This window comes from Oncorhynchus mykiss, chromosome 11 (genome assembly GCF_057628025.1).
Source record: "Oncorhynchus mykiss isolate SJ-2025 chromosome 11, ASM5762802v1, whole genome shotgun sequence".
Classification (NCBI taxonomy): Eukaryota; Metazoa; Chordata; class Actinopteri; order Salmoniformes; family Salmonidae; genus Oncorhynchus; species Oncorhynchus mykiss.
The window spans coordinates 34698191-34718796 of record NC_143032.1 but is presented as its reverse complement, the minus strand read 5'-3'; the positions used below and the strand labels follow the sequence as shown (position 1 = coordinate 34718796).

General features: G+C 42.0%; 2 protein-coding genes across 6 annotated transcripts in view; one reads left to right on the top strand and one right to left on the bottom strand.

The window, feature by feature from the left end:
- The first annotated feature begins 11376 nt into the window (after window positions 1-11376).
- Window positions 11377-17327, top strand: LOC110535610 (uncharacterized). 4 transcript variants are annotated; one of them, XM_090189943.1, is made up of 6 exons: window positions 11377-11719; window positions 13177-13242; window positions 13767-13799; window positions 15269-15397; window positions 15824-15934; window positions 16194-17327. In XM_090189943.1, the coding sequence occupies exons 1-6, from the start codon at window positions 11585-11587 to the stop codon at window positions 16353-16355; spliced, it is 636 nt and encodes a 211-aa protein (XP_090046069.1). In that variant the 5' UTR covers window positions 11377-11584; the 3' UTR covers window positions 16356-17327. The 4 variants fall into 4 exon arrangements, with proteins under 4 accessions (XP_090046069.1, XP_090046070.1, XP_090046067.1 ...); XM_090189941.1 differs by having other exon boundaries at window positions 11534-11719; window positions 15788-15934; XM_090189944.1 differs by lacking the exon at window positions 13767-13799 and having other exon boundaries at window positions 11405-11719.
- A 1122-nt stretch (window positions 17328-18449) lies between these two features.
- The window catches only part of LOC110535607 (acyl-CoA dehydrogenase family, member 11), a 65661-nt gene continuing 63504 nt past the window's right edge, over window positions 18450-20606 (bottom strand). For both annotated transcript variants that reach the window (XM_036935337.2, XM_036935336.2), the window contains exon 20: window positions 18450-19057. In XM_036935337.2, coding sequence (XP_036791232.2) covers window positions 18943-19057 — 115 coding nt within the window. In that variant the 3' untranslated portion in view covers window positions 18450-18942. The remainder of the gene's footprint in view (window positions 19058-20606) is intronic.

Here is a 20606-nt window from a genome sequence, read left to right as displayed (position 1 = left end):
ATAGCTTGTCCAAGTAGAAATGGCTTGTATTCAAGATGTTTATTTGCTCTGCAGACTGAGGTGAGTTTACACAGTGGTATGCAGGAACAGTTATGGCAATGTATGACAAACTGTATATACAGTAGAATACAAATATACTGCTAACTCCTATAATAAATACTACAGTTCTACAAAGGGAATACTTGCATTTGGTGTGTTTGGGTGGTGCAGTGAGGTGTTCGGAGTCACTTTGTTACAAGGGGAGATTGTTGTTATGGAACATTTCACACCTCTTCAGTCATCAACTTCTTTGTATCCAAGCGGCATTGTCTGTGAGAGAAAGAAAAAGAAACTCTATTAGACATTCATTGTCAATCGTTGTGTACTGTTTGTATTCCTACTGTAGCAGAATGATGTAGAATATGAGACATCTCACAGACATACGTTAGCTAGCTAGCAACAAAACACAAGTATAGTTACTCAAATATGAGTCATAAAGCCAAAGTCAATCCTTTAAGCTTCGTCATCATCATCAAAGCCTTTCTCCAGTTTAGCTTCTACTAACTGCTAGTTAGCTAGCTAGCTATAACTTTAGACTACAATACATTTTAGGTATAACAAATAAAGCTAGCTAGCTAAACGTGGCTAGCTTGACTTGTAGTGGTACAACCAAGCCCTGTTATGGCTGAATCGATCATGAAATTGTACTGTACTGAACAACACTACCTTGTGTAAAAATATAACTTATATTGCTAGCTAGCTACCGACAGCAAAACAACGTACTTGTTTGTCATTTGCCCTCCTGCTGGTCCAGTTGGTCTAGGAGCTTCTGAAGAACGTCTCCAGCATCCCTCTATCCGTGTGTCGAAACTTCAATGGTCTGTCACACGTATATGATCCATGGGGTCTGCAGTGACCCTCTCCAGTAAGACCTGTCCGCGATCTAATTTGTTGCAGCACAGACATTCCTCCTTTGTCGACATGGCTGGACAGCACCCGCATAAGCACCACCAGTCGTTGTCTGACCGTGGTTCTCCAGAGTCAGGAGCAGCGGCTTGCTGGTCTTGCAATTATTTTCCCCATTGTCACAATTCCTCTTCAGTGTATTCCGGCTCAAATAAATAGGGCTGTGTTTCTTATGTAAAAGAATATTCAAAAACTAAATATTTGTCCTGTAACATAACTCTTGTGTAGAAACTAATACCGCCCCCGTTTTAAAAAGCCTGCTTTCGAGGGTGGGAACGCAATTGGACAGGGCTCCCGTCAGGCTGTAGTCGTTACCAAGCCAGGGAAAATGTGTCAACCTAGATATCCTGCAATGTCATGGCAGATAAGACATTGTTGAGACAAGTCCAATGGCTCTATTGAACAAGGACAACTATATCTACCCGCTGCTAGTGTAATCATAAAATTGGCGAAACATAAAGGCCGAAATTATTGCTACAAAACATGACTGCATTCATTTTTACATCAGACAGCAGGCTCAATCAACCGATGACATCATTGGTTGAACTCTCCCGGGGCGAAAATGCAAAAATACCACTATAGTGCATAACTATGTCTGAAACACCTCTCACCCCAAATAGTGTATAGCTGTGAAGTTTCCCTTGAATGACTTGCAGTTTGGTCTGCCAGTAAAAAAAATCTAAATCAAATCCAACTTATTTGTCACGTGCGCCGAATACAACAAGTGTAGACCTTACTGTGAAATGTGTACTTACAACCCCTTAACCAACAGTGCAGTTCAAGAAAGAGTTAAGAACATTTTTACTACTTTCTTTTTTTTAAAGTAACACAATAAAATAACAATAACGGGGCTAAATTCAGGGGGTACATTTATACACGGTTGTCAGTAGGGTCAACTGTCGCACCTGACAAGGAGAAACTCTGGGCCATAGTTATCACAGTGGACCACAATTGTGCACTGAATGACTCAGTGGTGAATGACTCTCGCAGTGGTCAGTGAGAGATAGGAGCTTGATACCAACTCCCGTCGTCATGGTCTACTACAACAGTGTCTGTTTCCCTTCCATGGAAACCACTACACATTGAGAGTCTCCCCAGGCTTCCAGACTTAGTCAGAGGAAGGCTGTTAGTCAAAGAAAAGCTCCCCTCTAACTACCCGGGCTGTGTTTATTTCACAAATGTGGATGAGTAAGAGTAAATTTGCCAAGTATTCCATAGTTCAAATATTACTCAAGCCACAGCTGTTTGCTAAGACACTCTTTGTGTGGCAGGCTCCACACAACATTTCAATAATGGGCTCAGGTCAAGCAACACTTTGTCACTACCCATACAAACAAGCAACTAGCATGAGAGTGGAGTCTGCAATCAGGAGCTTATGTGCCAACAGTAACTGAGAAATGTGTAATGCAAATACATCCAAAACACTGATGTCTCTCCATCAATGACGTACATGAATTTACTTAAATCCATGGGAAAACAGAATGAATAAGGGGATTCTTGGGCAGGTTCTTGGGCAAAATATTTCTCAAAAGGTTGCCTTGTCATCCATGGGCTGTTGATTTCTCCCTAGATCTCTGCCAAATGGTTTCTTAACGGTCTTCCAACAGCTGCTTATACCTATCCATGGAGCAAGAGGCAGGTACATTTAACAATGAAACTGATTCAACATTATAAAAAATATATATAAAATAGGATTTTTTGTGGGGACAAATAAAACAGGTGCAGAGCGTTCGATTTTCCTGCTGGGGGAGGGGGGGGGGGGGGCAAGGAGACCCGCAGCTACGCCAAAACCATTGTCAACTGCGTGTCGTTTTCAAGGGATTGTTAAATAAATGTTAACTATTTGGTTGTAATATTATCACCTCTTGAAAAGCATATATATAGAACTAAACATTTCAGATTATTTCATGCAAAACAATCAGGAAGCAATTGCACACATTTAGCTCTATCCTCAGGCTACAGGAAATATCTGCATGCCTTTCATGACCAAACAATTGATCATGTAATTTCAGATATGTGAGGGTAGCCTCAAAATATCTCTCAATATTGGCCACCATTAACTGGACAGTTGACTGATATAAAAGTGAACAATGCCTGACAAGTATGAGTGGTTTAAGTTAATTTCTCTTAAGGATCCGCCCCTTTATTTCAATTTTCGCCTGAAATTACATACCCAAATCTAACTGCCTGTAGCTCAGGCCCTGAAGCAAGGATGTGCATATTCTTGATACCATGTGAAAGGAAACACTTTGCAGTTTGTGGGAATGTGAAAGGAATGTAGGATCTGGTAAAGATATAACTAAGAAAATAAAAAAACGTTTTTATTTTTTTGTACCATCATCTTTGAAATGCAAGAGAAAGGCTATAATGTATTATTCCAGTCCAGGTGCAATTTAGATGTTGGTCAATAGATGGCAGCAGTGTATGTGCAACTTTTTTAGACTGATCCAATGAACCATTGCATTTCTGTTCAACATTTTGTATCAAGACTGCCCAAATCTGCCTAATTTGTTTATTAATAACTTTTCAAATTTCAAAACTGTTCACTCTCCTCAAACAATAGCATGGTATTATTTCACTGTAATAGCTAAAATAGCCTCCAACACTCTACTCAGCAAATTGGATGCAGCCTATCACAGTGCCATCCGTTTTCTCACCAAAGCCCCATATACTACCCACCAATGTGACCTGTATGCTCTTGTTGGCTGGCCCTCGCTTCATATCAGTTGCCAAACCTACTGGCTCCAGGTCATCTATAAGTCTTTGCTAGATAAAGCCCTGCCTTATCTTATCAGCACCCACCCGTAGCACGCACTCCAGCAGGTATATTTCACTTGTCACCCCCAAAACCAACTCCTAGTTTGGCCACCTTTCCTTCCAGTTCTCTGCTGCCAATGACAGGAAAAAATTGCAAACTTCACTGAAGCTGGAGACTCATATCTCCCTCACTAAATGTAAGCATCAGCTGTCAGAGCAGCTTACAGATCATTGCACCTGTATGTAGCCCATCTGTAAATATCCCCTCCAACTACCTCATCCCCATATTGTTTTTTATTTATTTGCTCCTTTGCACCCCAGTATCTCTACTTGCACATTCATCTTCTGCTCATCAATCACTCCAGTGTTTAATTGCTAAATTGTGATTATTTCACCACTATGGCCTATTAATTGCCTTACCTCCCTAATCTTATTTCATTTTCACACACTGCATATAGACTTTTCTATTGTGCTATTGACTGTATGTTTGTTCATTCCATGTGTAACTCTGTGTTGTCTGTGACACACTGCTTTGCTTTATCTTGTCCAGGTCGCAGTTGTAAATGATCATTTGTTCTCAGCTGGCCTACCTGGTTAAATAAATATGAAATAAAAATAAAAATAAAACTGTAAATTGGACAGTGCAGTTAGATGAACAAGAATGTATGCTTTCTGCCAATATCAGATATGTCTATGTTCTGGGAAATGTTCTTGTTACTTACAACCTCATGCTAATTGCATTAGCCTACGTTAGCTCAAACGTCCCGTGGATGGGACACCAATCCCAAAGAAGATTTAGTAAAGGTCGCATTTGCTGATGTACTGTTAGCTGATAATGTTTACTTTGCAAGCTACTGGTAGAAATGTTGTACAGTTGGTTAAAAATAGTGGTAAATAGACCTAACATAGGCCTTACTAGCAAAGTTAGCTAACATTATCCCCTTTTCAACATCGTTTTAAGAAAATGTTTAATCACAATTGCTTCTGACAGACATGATAGGCTATTGATTGATGAGCCATGTCAAAATGGCTAGCTAGCTAATAACAGATAACATCAACATAGCTAGTTAACAAGCTAACTTTGAGGGATAAACTAGATGGCTATATCCAAATATTGTTTGATTTCATTTCCATCTATAGTGGCGATGACAGTCGTCTGACTGGCAATTTTACCAGGACGAGGACTTGCCGATGTCAAGGTCTTTCCAAAAGCCTAATCTCTGACGAAGCAAGCTAAATTACATACTGTATGTTGTTTGCTTAGCTAGCTAGCTAGGTACACACCAAATGAATGTCTACCCTCACATATCTGAAAACACATGATCAGTTGATGTTTACTGATCATGAAAAGCCTGCAGTTACTTACTGTGTAAATCTGATGATAGAACTAAATATGGAATAATCTGAAATGTGCACCTCTTCAAGAGGTGATGACATTAAAACAAAATTATTATAACATGTATTTAACAATCCCTTGAAAACGGCACTTATTGTCAATGGTTTTAGCGGAGCCGGGGTTCTCCTTGCCACCCCAGCAGCCAACTTGAACGCTCTGCACCGTATTGTGACATTTTATTGATAAGGACACATTAGGAAAGCCTCAGTCTCAACAGGACTTGTGAGGCTATCCGAAAAAGGAATATTCTTATTCTAACCAGGCACAGACTTGAATTGAATGAAGATACAGTAGAATATCATGTTGTATGAAATAGATAGGGCCAGGAAGCTAAGGGCTTTTAGTATGCAGACGGCGTAGGAGACTAGTATGACAGACAGTTTTGTCTCAGTTCGGAAATGGAATACAAACACAGACAATCAGCTTTTACGACATTTCCATAATAGGAGCTTCTATCTATCCCATCCACTCCCGGCAGACTAGGAGTACTAACATTTTCTCTGTGCTATCTTAACTGACACACTTGACTATAGATACATGATAATGTCTACTGCCCATTCTAAAGAGGCTTTGTTTGATACATAGTAATCAGTGCTTAAAGTGGAATAAAATGGGTGCTCGTACTCATTTTAAATTTAGGTGCCAATACTCATCATATTTTAAGCCAATATTCTATTAGAGGTGCCAGTACTCAAGAATATTTGCCGGTTCTCAGTACCGTGTTCTGATAGGCATGAAGTATGATATATTAGTATAGTGAATTTAAACTACATGTTTTTGTTATTTACCCCATGATTCCTGTGATATTTACGCCCCCCCTCTGGCTACTTTCACCACTAACCTCAATCTACCAACTGAGCAGACACTTTGTTGTTTCCACGTCATTTCAACGGCAAAAAAAAAAACGTGATGTCTGATTCAACATGGAAAACTGATAGGATTTGCAAAAAAGTTATCAATGTAATGGAATTTCATATTGTTTTCACTCAACCTTTAACCTAAATCCAATGACATGGTGATTTTTTTGTTGATTTCACGTTGAATTGATTTTAGCTGACAACTCACCCGGAAATGTTTTCAAAACTAGACGTTGAAATGACATCTGTGCCCAGTGGGTATTGTGGTGCATGTAAAAGGTTCAAGTGAAACTCCATACAGGGATTTGAATATTATACAAAGTACTGCCTCTTCATACTGTATTGCCACTCCTCAGGAGATAGATCGGTATTACACATCTCACCATTTCCCTTCGTTTTATTAAACGGCATTGTTTGCCAACTCCTTGCTGCCATAGCAACGCCAGCATAGTGGCTGGATTATAAATCAGCGGAGATAGTGACCTTCACAATGTCTGTGCTCTCACACACACACACACAATCACACACACACACACACACACACACACACACACACACACACACACACACACACACACACACACACTCACACTCACATGCAAGCAGGGATGCTGCAAGGGACCACCCGAAAGTGTCTGAATGTTTAATAACTCTTTTCCTGCTTGAGTCATTACTTGCAAACACATGATATTCATCAGCTCTGAAGTGTTGAGTACTGAGTGAGATAGACACACAGCCATTGCCTCCAAGGCGTAAACTTTCTGCCTCAGCTACCCTTCACTTTGAGAGAGGGAGAGCGTATAGTGCGTAAGTGTCTGTGCGCGTGGGCATTTCTGTGTGTGCGTGTGAGCGTGCGTGAGTGTGTCATGATTTATCTCTACTTGTTTGGAGCTGTCGGGGAAATGCCAAAACATCATCACATCCCAGCAGAGCCTCTCGGCGGCCCCAAATGACCCCTTCATTCATAATCTGGCAACCTGACTCTTTCTTACTCTCTAACTCTCTCTGTCTGCCTCACAAATGGCACCCTATTCCCAACACGGTGCTCTGACTTTTGACCCCGGCCCATAGGGATCTGGCCAAAAGTAGTACACTTCATAGGGAATAGGGTGCCATTTGGGACACAGTCTTGATTCCTATTCTGTTCGTTCGGTTCCTTCTGACAGAACTTCTAATTAGCTTCCAATTTGAGTGTGAATGTGATTATGAACCCCTCTCAGACTGAGAGGGGTTCATAATCACATTCACACTCAAATTGGAAGCTAATTAGTAGTTCTGTCAGAAGGAACCGAACGAACAGAATGGGAATCAAGCCTCATTTCGTCTGTGGTCTGTGAGAGAAGAGCCTGCTGATTTGCCGAGGGCCTTTGATTCTAGGAAACGCTCGGGTCGGGGGGTGAAAGAGGAATGAATTAACGCTAGCTAGCCATTGATGATGTATTTAAGCACACTTCAATACCAAGTTTGACAATCAGTCTCAGTCCAACACACTTGCTGGCATGGGTACACAGGCATAGGCGCGGAGGTGATGTTGAAAGAGAGAGCGACAACAAGCTTCAACAACCTTGTCCGATGACAGATGCACAAATAACGCGGTATAGGTCTGTGTTGTGTCATTTCCTTCAGGCTCGTCCTTGGTTTTCTCGTTTGTTTCCACCTGAAAGAAGGCTGCGTGCTTCATGCTTCTGTCACACCTCAAAATAAGCTGTTGCTACTGAAGCAGCCACTCGATAAAACTGAGAAAGCACTTTTTGTTACGGTGCGTGAATGAGGACCCAAAAGCGAATTAACGTAAACAGAGCTTCTTTAATAACAAAACAAAACGTAGGCTCAGATGGACCGGCAGGTTCCGACAGGACAGGACAAGGTTGCAGCAAACATGACGATAGTCTGGTTCAGGCATGAACAACACAAACAAGAATCCGACAAAGACAGGAGCAGAAACAGAGAGAGATATAGAGGACTAATCAGAGGGAAAAAAGGAACAGGTGGGAAAAGGGGTGACGAGGTAGTTAGGAGGAGACAAGGCACAGCTGGGGAAAAGAGGGGGAGAAAAGGTAACCTAACAACGACCAGCAGAGGGAGACAGGGTGAAGGGAAAGGACAGAAACAAGACACAACATGACAGTACATGACACTTTTGGAGGAGTACGGATTGTGATTCAGACTCAGAAGCCAGGTGCTAGCCTTACCTGCAAACATGCACCGCAAAAAAAGGAAAGAGAGAAAATTGTGTTAGCTAACCTGTGCAGGCTATACTGGGATTAGTACTTGCATGACACAAACAGGGCTGAGGCACACCAGGTCTGTTAATGCTCTCGCTCCTTCCACACACACACACACACACACAGCAAACATCATTTAGAGTGGATGGATGATGCCATTCTGTGGCCGGCAGAGTTAGGTGAGTCAAATAGAGGGCTGGATGGGAGAGTTTACGATGAGAGAGCTTATGCCTATAGGCACCAGGGGGCTCATTGACCATAGCTGGGCCAGTTCACTTTCCATTAGGAGCCCTCTCACAGCCTCAAAGAGCCAAGTAAACACGCGCACACGCTCGCTCGCACACACACACATGCGCGCGCACACACACACACACGAGCGCGCGCACACACACACACACACACACACACACACACACACACACACACACACACACACACACACACACACACACACACACACACACCAGAGAGACCTACACCAGTTATATATAAAGTCACTGATTTATATCCACTTGCTTTCCATTTGCAGTAAGATTGCACAGTAAACCACATCCTGCCACAGTCTTTCAGCACCAGACCACCACTATTCATCTCACACTGAACAGGCCTATATGCTGCATGGGGAGAATGGATGGTCCCCAAGTGAGACAAGTCACTCCATTCCTGTAGCTTGAAATCATGAAAAAAAGAAACATTATTTTTGACCTGTAGAGTTTATGTTGAAATTATGAGCTGAACACAGTTGAAAGGAATTAGGCCTACATTTTTAGCAAAGATAGACATATAGTATATCAGTGCCTATACTATTTACGTAACTATTAATCAGTAGATCAGTATATATTTTTCTGCTTAGAATCATTCAAAGCAGGGCCGTGGTCTAAGGCACTGCATCACGGTGTTAGCAGTGCCACTAGAGATTCTGGGTTCCCGTCCAGGCTCCGTCGCAGCCGGCCGCGACTGGGAGACCCATGCATGGGGAGGTGCACAATTGGCACAGCGTTGGCATGCACTAGCAACTCCTGTGGTGGGCCGGGCACAGTGCATGCTGACACGGTCGCCAGGTGTACAGTGTTTCCACCGACACATTGGTGCAGCTGGCTTCCGGGTTAAATGGGCATTGTGTCAAGAATCAGTGCGGCTTGGTTGGGTAGTGTTCCGGAGGACACACGGCTCTCTACCGTCGCCTCTCCCGAGTCCGCATCGGAGTTGCAGCGATGAGACAAGACTGTAACTACCAATTGGATGGCATGAAATTGGGGAGAAAAAGGAGTAAAACATTTTTTATAATGAATCATTCAAAGCAAACTGAAGCCATTTTAATTTAGAAATACAACAGGTATTATGACATGGCCCGTTTTTGTTTTGATCCAGATACTACCAGGCGGTGCTGCGGTGCCACACCATGTCATAATTGAACTGTCCTCTAACCCGCTTCCTCAGATAATGTCTACGGTCACAGCAGACAAACACTGTGAGATGGAAAAATTATTTCTCACAAGGTCGACAGGCAGACAGGCTGCCACTGAGCATCAGCCACATAGGCAGTGATGGGTGGCAGCTCAATGCTTACAATGGAAGACAGACACAGGCCATGGGGAAGAGGGGAAAACATAGGGAAATTGCTTTTCATAAAAATTATGATTTTCAGTATCTATTATTCTACAATTAATGAATTCTACAATCTCTCTCTCACATTCCCCACATTCAGTTATGTTTATAATTCCAGTGCTGGGAATGTGAATACAGTGTTCTGAATTATATTATCAGTATGTAAATGTGAATAAATAACCCAAAATGTGTCTTGATTTTTAAAATGTCTTCCTTTCCAAAACAAGAGCAAGTTGTTTTCCAAAGGACTGTCAGGATGGTAAGTACATGTTAGCCCTGATAAAAATGTATCACATGTTGGAGTGTTCATAGTTCCCTTGGGTTGCATTCCAGTCTAAGCAAGGCTTCCAAAATTACCATGGTTTTGAACTCTCCCATGTCTCCTTTTTGCTGGACTGTCAGTCGCTCTCCACGCCTCCAATATTTATGTTTCGTAAAAAACAGAAACACTATCATCATTCTACCTATACCTTATTTGTTTCTATCCCCCATGCATACCTGTCAGGTACCACCTTTTAGGCAATAATATATATTATATTATAATGATATAACATATTATCCAATTACATTTTTTTCACAGCCATTTTATCCATGATGAGGGTCTCATGAGGCGTTAGTTAGAATTAATAAACTCACACTATGTTTAGTATTTCACAGCAGCACGTTTCCAATCACAGCTGAGGACAATGTAATATTCCCTTCTAGCCAAGAGGAACAGCGATAGAAGTGTGAATACATTCGGCCTTTACTCTTCTCTCTCCCTCCTCACTCACTTTTTCCATCCTTTCATACATCGTCCTTCACACGGGGTGCTTGCTGTGTTCTCCTGCCATTTCTGGATCAAGCCATTCATCCATAATGGCATGTTTTGTTTTTATGGCAAAATAAGACTACTAGACAGCCCCCCCCCCCTTACATTCATTCACTCTGCTTGGATACAGTCATATGCTTGCCAATTTGTTTAAAACAAACAAAAGGTCTGACGAAATCAAATCGTACAAAAACACAACAGCATAACAAATGTCTTGACAAATTTACAAACACTGCAGTTTCCTTACAACTGTCCATTGTGACTTACTGTAGACGAACCCTTACATTGATTGGTGTACTTCTGGAAATAAAATACTATATGGTTGGACTAAACATGCCCTCGGCACAACCAGAAGCTCCAAGCCAACAGAAAGGGTTTAAAGGGGCAGTCTGGGATAATATTTTGTAAAAAAAATTTAAAAAAAAGATTCTACCATGAAAATATTTAAAGACATTTATTTCATTCGGGCGAGGTTGAGCAGTGTGAACCCAGTTAAAAGATCGATGCCTCTTCAGCGAACCAAGAAACAAACTCAAACCTACTGCTCTCTTCCAGGATATTCTGAAAAGAGAGCCACCAATATTTCAAGTGTTGTCAACAGCCTGTGTCCCACACACACACACTTTCTCTCTCTCTGTCTGTTCACCTCACCCTTGGTTTGTCTCTCTCTCTCTCTCTCTCTCTCTCTCTCTCAGCCGTTAAGGTACAAGCCTTAGGGAAAATGGATTTCATTCGCTGTCCCGGGCTGGTGGGAGCGGTTACTGAGGGAGGACCTTCAGATGACTGATGTGTTTTTGGAGAACACGCACAACCGCTGGCTGGCGTAGAGAGCGCTGGGTTGCGATGTTGTGCAACGCTGTTTGTCTGTGTGAAGCTGGCATGGCCCCCGTTTCTCTGCTCCTCTGCATCTGGTCGTCATTACGTAAGGAGGGGAGGGTATAAAGCAGGGTGATGACGAGGCTGGGGCCCCAGTGCCTGGACCATCATGGAGGTTGCTCTTTGGGTGTGCCTAAGTTTTCTCTGCCTGCAGGGCAGCTTGCCCCAGCTCACACATGGTGCAGACTGTACTGGGACATCACAGGAAAAGAACTGTGTCAGCGGGCAGACCACCGGAGGAAAGGTAAGGGATCGGGACTCCAGGCTGTTCTGTTTTGGGGGTGAGCTCCTTTGATCAGGTAGATGGAGTTGAAAAGTATTGGTGCCAGAAGGAGAGATCCGGGTGAGTTTTTTTTTGTTGTACGGATTTTATTATGTATTTCATTATTTTCATGATGAAACACGATGAAATGGCTTTTTACGAGCTATTCGAGACACTTCCCCAGACACTGCAGTAACAACATTGGCTCAGAAGCCAAAGGAAGCCAGTAACTGCTATGGAAGGTTTCTGTTTCCATGGAGTGTGTGCATGTATAGTGGTCGAGGATGTGATATTTTGAGTGGAACACTTGCATGGAGTTAAACAGAGTTACACATTCCAGTAACCTGAAAACAAAGTCTCATAGTAACCTAGTCTCCAGTCGTACTATTACCAAATGCACCCAAGAATAACCTCGATGGAACAAACTCTCGGCAGACCTTTCGTGTGGCCACAGAGCTGTTTGAGCTGCCATTTTTGCGGTTGACATTCTTTGTGGACATTCCGCCAGGCTCTGTCCAACGGAATCATCCTCATCTGGCCAATAGATCCAGCAGACGCAGTATTTCAATTGCTGTGGATTGTCACCCACAACATGAAAGACGTTTGAGTCGAGATGTATTTTCCGTGCGGAAGGTTTTGATGTGTTTTGAGTGTAATTACACTATTCCAGTGTGTGCAATTATAAACTTCAGATGTGGTTGGGCTCTCTTTTGCCTTGGGCAGCATTACTGAAGAAATCTTTTTTGAATTCAACACTGAATATATTTGCCTGTGCCTTTTTCCACCAAGGTCACAGTGAATGTGGATAACGGAACAGAATATTTTACAGGGGTAATTGACGGTGCTCGCCAACAACTAGCACAGGATAAAACGGACTACTCGGAAAGTTTTCATAATAACGAAATGAAAAAAAAAAGAACAGGGCGAGTCCGTGTATTGAGGGACATGTGACCCTGAAGAGCACTCCACCTGCACTGGATTGTGGGGTGTACACGGCTCATGTACTGACCTTGGTACATTGTATGATGTCCATATAGGACAGCCTTATCCGTCTCAGCAGGAGTTGTTTCTGTCTCAGCAGAAGTGACCTCAGGGAGAGATATGTCTATGGAGGGGATGTACACCGTGAAAAGAGGAAATACAAAACTTTCTTTGAGTGAAACCTACTCCTAACTCCAACAATGTGGTCACTGTTTTACCTCACTCATCCTGACAGGATATGGTTTATGAATTGTCTTAGTTAACCTAATGGTTAAACTTTTTATTTTTTTTAATTTAAATTTTAAGTTACTGTTATACCTATGTAATAACAACGTAACGACATACAAACATGTGGTAACATAAAAACGTTGTAATTGCGTATGAGTGGGGTTGAGGTGTTATTACATGCATAAAGAATAAATACTTTTTTTCCATGTGCTAAAACGTTCTTCTCACAGAATGAAGGGCTTGTGCGCCTGAAGCCATCTGCTGCAAGAAAGACCCATAACCAGAAACAGCCACAGGTATATGAGCCTCTCCCCCCACAAAGACATCCTACCACAGCCTGTTCTCTATCACAGAGGGATCCCACCTTGTACTGGATTACTTCCCACTCTGGGTTGGTCGTATGCATGACATATGGCTGTGTAATGATAACCTCCCTGGAGGCATTTGATTCCAATGAAACACTAAGATCAATGCAACTAAAATGCTTGTTGTCCTAAGATATTGACTATTAATATTAAATATCAATTCAACAAATTCATGACACACACACACACACACACACACACACACACACACACACACACACACACACACACACACACACACACACACACACACACACACACACACACACACACACACACACACACACACACACACACGATGCATGTGGATTCAATAGATAAGACATCTGTCTGATGCTCTGACTCTAGGCAGATGTCTTTGGCTGCACTTAATACAAGTACATTTGCGGAAGGCGTTTCATTTTTCCCAAACTGCATGAATGATTTTAATGAAATAGCTTTCTTGTGCCCAACAGCGAGGACAACTTGGGGCATTCTCTGCACTTGGTGTAAGCATTTATATAAAGACTACCAACAACTGTAATACACTACAACCAATTGGTCTACTGTAACTGTCCATAGTTATACAACACTACTGTATTGCAGAAGTCACACCCTTACGGGAAAAACCACGATTTCACCTGTGAAATTTCCACGTTTTGCACATGAAGTTTCACGTGGGAATATTTTTCACATGATATTTCACAGATGATGCCATGAAAACAAAAAAAGTGTAATTAGGATACACACACACACACAAAACAGTGCTTTTAACGTAGGGTTTGCAATTGACATATTTAACACACGTTGACATACATGAACCACAACCTCTAGTTTCGTGGCATTCCGATCTTCCTGCTACGCCGCCATATCTGTGTCAATGACTGATTTCACCGGTATTCCTGCACTTTGGACTTAGGTATAACCTCAGCTTTGTTTCAAATACACTCAAGAAAAACTATTATAGTTATCATAGTAATTCAGGAGTAACATTAAAACAGAATAATATCGTGCACAAACAGCAGACAACTATTCAGAAAACCTTTAAATAGCTGAAATAAGTCAATTAAATCAATGGCAGAATGGTTTGATTAACTGATAACTGAAATAGAAGTGCAGATGGCACTCTTTTGCTAAGTGCAGAGATGTATTGTAGGTAATGCGGATGTAGAGGAATGCTAGACTGGCACAGCAGAGAGCTCAGCGTATCCCAACTCCAGAGGTTGTGAGTTCAAGTCCCAGGTGGGGTCATATTGAAAAGTCAGTACTAAGTGATCATGTCAAATGTAATCATATTGTCATTCATTAAAGATTTTTTACACTATTTTAGCTGAACAGCGTACCACTCACCTTAAAACCCACATTTACTTGTATTATTTAACTAGGCAAGTCAGTTTAGAACAAATTCCTATTCTACAATGACGGTCAATCCCGGCCAAACACTAATTATGCGCCGCCCTATGGGACTCCCGATCACGGCCGGTTGTGATACAGCCCGGAATCCAGGGTCTGTAGTGATGCCTCTAGCACTGAGATGCAGTGCCTTAGACTGCTGCGCCAGTCGGGAGCCCTTACATAAAAAAACATGTATAATTTGCAGTGACACATGCAAAAATTGCATTTAGCCGATTTCACAAGTTGAGCAGAAATGTTCACATGTCAAAATCAAACTCTCATGTGGAATTGCATTTTGACGTGAAATAAAGACGTGAAAAACTCATGTTGTCACGTTTATTTCACATGTGTAGTTTCGTGTTATCGCGTGTCACATGTGTTGCTTTTACATGTCACGATATCACATTAACTTCACATTAACTTCACATTAACTTCACATGCGATCACATGCGGTCCCATTATCACGTGAAATTCAAGTTGTTTCTCCTGTAAGGGCAGTGCATGCATATTATGCTTTTCAGCCCTCTAAAATTGCTCCAAGTTCATTACAAATGTAATGAATGCCTCATTTATGTCTTAAAAGATGTGGCTAGGTGACGACTTGCCATCGGATGTGCTATTGGACAGACAGAAGAGACAGTTGGGGAGGAACTCCCTTCTTCCTGGGTCCTTCTCAGCCAAGGGTTTCCCCAACACACTCATCAAAGTTCAGGTAAGACTGGAGAAAGGGAAGGAGGGAGGGAGGGGAGATAGATGAAGACAGGAGGGAGAGGTCTCAAAAGATCCAATGGGGCTGTTGCGTTGTCATTTTTTGCGATCCCTTAGAAACAGTGGAGTAAGCAAGAATGCGAAGGTGCACTGGAGTTTTTTTTTTTATCCTGAGTTGCTTTCGTGAAGCACTTGGTGTGCTAACACACCAGTGATGGCTGGTGTCATTGTAAATAGGAGGGGCTCATTGTAATGCCTGGGATGGAATAAATGGAACCGCATCAAACACGGTTTCCATGTTTTTTGATACCGTTACATTTATCCATTCCAGTCATTATTATGAGCTCTCCTCCCTTCACCAGCCTCCTGTGTAACATAGAGTATCCCCTTCTAGTTTCTAAATGATCCCACGGGAATGTTGTTCCTCCAGACAGAGCGGGCCAGGAGACACCTAGGCCAGTCGGGGACCAAGAAGAACAAGTATAAATCCAGAGTGGGATCCTTCTCTCTCCTCAGCAACAACCCCAGTGCCTCCCTACAGGTACACAACATACCACGACAACACAGGATCAGACCATCATATGATACGGGTCCATATGTTAATATCAGAACTGTTTGTTTCGTGAGATCCTCAAACATACTGATGACATGACACGGTACATGTACGGTGTCCATATTAGGACAGCCTCCGTCTAAGCAAGAGTTGCCCAAGTCTCTGAGAGGCTACCTTAGCAATGCTCGGTCGACCTGCATTCAACCTTGTGTCATTGAAGTCTTACGTCATGTCATTGCTCTTCCAGGTAACCAGAGTACGGAGGCAGGTGCAGAATGAGAGCAAGAAGGCGAAGCCAAGAGGACGACCCGGAGCGTATTCCGTTATGGGACGACTCGCCCCACCCCACACAACCCCCCCCCCTCCCCTCCATCTGAGTCAATCAAACTTTTTTTGTCCCCGGAGCTAAATTCTATTTGCAAGCGGGGTGCACAGAGTTCATCCAAAACATTTAAAAACCAATTACACAAAATAGTTCAAAACTGTTCACCAATCTGTTACATTTATTTGTGACTCTCTATCGAAAGTAAAATGTTTGACGTGAACAAATAAATAACTTGACTCTTTCCCCAGGGACAGAGACGCAAGAGGAGCGCACGGAAGAAAAAACAAGTTTGTTTGCTGAAGCGAAGTGATTTGCTGAAGCGCTACTGCTTTAATGAACTGTACATTATATATTACCTTCGTAAACAAATTGGTTTTTACATGTATTTTAAAATGCTATATTATAATATATACGTATAATGGAAACACATTGCTGAGGACAAGTATACAGTATCTTTGAGAGCCCCTTTAATATTGTATTTTATGATCTGCTGATTTACACATTTTTAAAAATTTTTTATAGAATTGTATTTTTGAAAAGGTGATTCTTTGGTAATTCTGTGCATATATCAGATTCAAATTTAGTCAAAATGTAGGAGGATACGTCATGAGAGCTTGCCCCAGTGTTGGAGGAAATTATAGTTGAAATGATTAATTATGTATACATTTAAATTAGAACCATTAATTTTAATACTATTATGTTGTGGTATGAAATGTATGGGTTTTTGGTTAAACTAGGACTGAAAATGTAGGTAAAACGAATGAATTGTCTGTACCTTGCGGGTTTAATGGAGAAGGAGGGTATATCTCTTTAGACAGATAAGAATGTTCTTTGATGTTCCATTAGTGGAGAGGAGTATATCTTTTAGACAGATTGGAATGTTTGCTTTATGAGGGGAGTAGGAGACAATCTCTAGACCTGAAGGCACTGCGCTATTGTGTGGATCGGAGAAAGTGTGAGAACTGATGACGTCATTTTTATCTTCTCTTTAAAATGTGATGTTCTTTATATTTTGGGGCAGTACTCATTAAGAATAAATGCTGAACTTGTTTTTAAGACTGGTCTCTCGCTATTTCATGCAAATGATAATCCTACAAATTATTATGAAATAGATAGAGTGCGAATTTGGTTTTGGCTACAAAACATATAGGAATTTAGAATTCCTCTAACACCCAGCTTCTACATCTGCATTGCTTGCTGTTTGTACAGCGCATTGTGACATTGGCTGATGTAAAAAGGGCTTTATAAATACATTTGATTGATAAGTCTACAGAGGGTTGTTATTTTCAGTTTAGTCTATGACAGATTTGGGCTTCACCTTGACAAATGGACTAGTACATTTCACTATTCCCAAAAAACAGGCTGTTCCTTTAGTCCAATAATTCTCCCTCCCTGTTGCCCAGTCCAACACCTTGAATTCCCACACAACGGGATCTGAGAAACTGCCAGAAGTTATTCAGAAAATAACTGAGGGGGGGGGGGGGGGGTGTCACTGAGATTCAATTACAGATGTCAGATCCCCAAATAGCACCTTTATCCCTACATAGTGCACTACCTTAGACCAGAGCACTATGGGCCCTGGTCAAAAGTAGTGCGGCATGTAAAGGAAGAGGGGGGCCGTTTGGGCTGCAGAAAGTGAATGCCCAAGGCAAGGAGGATCAGGGGCAGAGTCTAAACTAGCAGGCAAACATTTGTGCTGAGAGGACGACTATTGTGTAACAGTTATGGGCATTGGACCAGTTGCTAGCGGGGGAAAAAAATCCTCAAGATGTAAGACTGTGTAAGCCATCTGTTCTAGAAGTCCAACTTAATTTGGTAGAAAGAAAGAAAAAAAAAACTTTTTTTTAAAATTAATTTCTCCAGCACTAGAAAGCTCATGACAATGGAGATGTTCATGACAACTAATGGAGATGGTTTGAGTGTATTTGCACACAAGTTAAGTCTTGAATGCCCGGCAAACCTACTGTGTGAACATACTGTCAGAACAAGGGCTTGGTGACTCCAGGGCAAGGATCCAAGGTGAGGTCCAAGTCTAAGGTGTCCATATTAGGACAACTTCAGTCTCAGCAGGTGTTTCAGTCAATCCCTGGCATTATAGCCACAATGTAATTGTAAATATGTAAACATTTGTGTTGTGAAACATGGCTCTGAAGGAGTCCTTGCAATAATCATAGTGAATTCAAAAAATGTGGCGATTTACCACATATCCAAATCTTTATTTTACATATCTTATGAGCATATTAAGGCAGTGTATGTCATTTTAGTTATAAATTACTCAATTCTATTGAATCAATAAACACAATACCCCATTTTGTTAGCGCCACCTGTAGTCCAGCAGACACAACATTTTCTCTACCAGATCTTCATACCATAATACAGTAGACTGCTATTCCCCCACAATCACATTAAGGCAGAACAAGAGTTGATCATGATCATGTTTCAGATAAGCAAATCTCAGAATCTCTGTATGTGGAGATCTATGATTGGCATCCACAGTGATTAGTAGGTGAGATTGGCCTGTCAATCAATCGCCGTAGCTCCCGTGACAGATGAAGCTCCTTCACGGCACTCTTAATCTGTGTTAAAACCTCTATTAACCCTTCCGCTACCCTGCGGTCTGTCTGGGGGCTGCCTGTGTGTTAACCCATCCTGTTAACCCCTTTGCAAGACCTCACAGCTTGGCCTGGGCTTTTCTCATCTGGTCCCTGAGCTCCAGATGGGCGATGGACGACATGTGCACCTCGTCTGGCCCGTCTGCTATGCGCAGAGTCCTGGCGTACGCATACCTGTGGAGGGACAAAATGGGTCGTATTTATTAGGCACCAAATGGAGGGAGCAGGGAGGCACTCCCGGAACATGTCCGGTTAAGAAGCGCTTGTTTTCGCTTCAAAACGTTTTGGTACATTTTGCTGGAGTGTGCACTGATGAATGAACCCATGTCATACTCCATCTAAACAACAACAATTATTATTTAGAACATACTGTAGCTGATTGTGGTGATACAGCAGCATCCTAACATGCAATAGAAACGTGTATGGCTTAAGACCTCACAGAGACAGTTAAATACCCTGTAGCCTTGAGATGAGAGAGAGAGAGAAAGAGAGAAAACTTGACCACATTGTGTGGCCATTGTAAAAAAAGATCCCACACAATGTTAGCAGGGGGTCAATGTCAACTTCTGTGCAATATGTACAGTACATCAGCTCCAGACTGGAAGATTAGGCTAATACTGTGTGTTAGGATGGAAAGGAGTAATTAGCCTATTATCAGATGAAAGTGTCATTTCTTTCTGACAATAGACTCTACTTGTCACGCCCTGACCATAGAGAGCCTTTTTATGTCTCTATTTCGGTTTGGTCAGGGTGTGATTTGGGGTGGGCATTCTATGTTTTTGTATTTCTTTGTTTTTGGCCGGGTGTGGTTCTCAATCAGGGACAGCTGTCTATCGTTGTCTCTGATTGGGAACCATACTTAGGTAGCTTTTCCCCCATGGGTTTCGTGGGTAGTTATTTTCTGTTTAGTGTTTGCACCTTTCATTTATTCTCTGGTTATTTTGTATTAGTGTTCAATAAATAAACATGAACACTTACCACGCTGCGCTTTGGTTCCGACTACTCTTCCTCATCCGATGACGTAAACCGTTACACTATTAGTACTGTAGTTTGCATTTGAGACACACAATGGTAATTGATCATTGATATTCAAAGCTGTTTTCCCCTCTTCTTCCCCATTGCCTGTGTATCTTCCATTGTAAGCGTTGAGCTGCCACCCATCACTGCCTGCATGGCTGATGCTCAGTGGCAGCCTACCTCATGAGAGAGCATTTTTCCATCTCAGTGTTTGTCTGCTGTGACTAGAGCTGTTGCGGTGACCATATTACCGCCACACCGGCAGTCATGAGTCATGACCATAGTAAAATGCCACGTGACCGCTGAGTCACGGTAATCTCCTCTTATGCACTCTGGACATGAGTTGGCAGTACCCAACTGGTCATCGTTAATGTCCTGGTAATCAGCGCTCCGTTGTCCCTCTAATCACTCTGACATCAACGCAAATGCAATCACAAATCTAATCAAACTACTTTTCATCGAAAGAGTATCCTGCTTTTAAAACTCACCTGTGATGATTCATTTGAAGAAAGAATTTCAACACCAGGTTGAAACTGAGTGGAAAACTTGGTCGTTGTGGGTGTTGTTTCGAAGCCTAACAAGAAATGGACAGCGCTTTCTAAATGCTCTGCTTTCCTGGTTGTTAAAATTCGAATAGTTTGCCTAATTTCTGGACAAAACAAGCAAGTATGGTGTAGAGAATCATTGCACACTCTGCGGCTTACAG

Bases quoted from the DNA above. Each gene is read 5' to 3' on its own strand.
- LOC110535610 (XM_090189941.1), top strand. From the start codon at position 11,585: ATGGAGGTTGCTCTTTGGGTGTGCCTAAGTTTTCTCTGCCTGCAGGGC. The intron at 15,398-15,787 runs GTAAGACTGGAG...ATCCCCTTCTAG, and splicing joins ACACACTCATCAAAGTTCAG to TTTCTAAATGATCCCACGGG. The intron at 15,935-16,193 runs GTACACAACATA...TTGCTCTTCCAG, and splicing joins ACCCCAGTGCCTCCCTACAG to GTAACCAGAGTACGGAGGCA.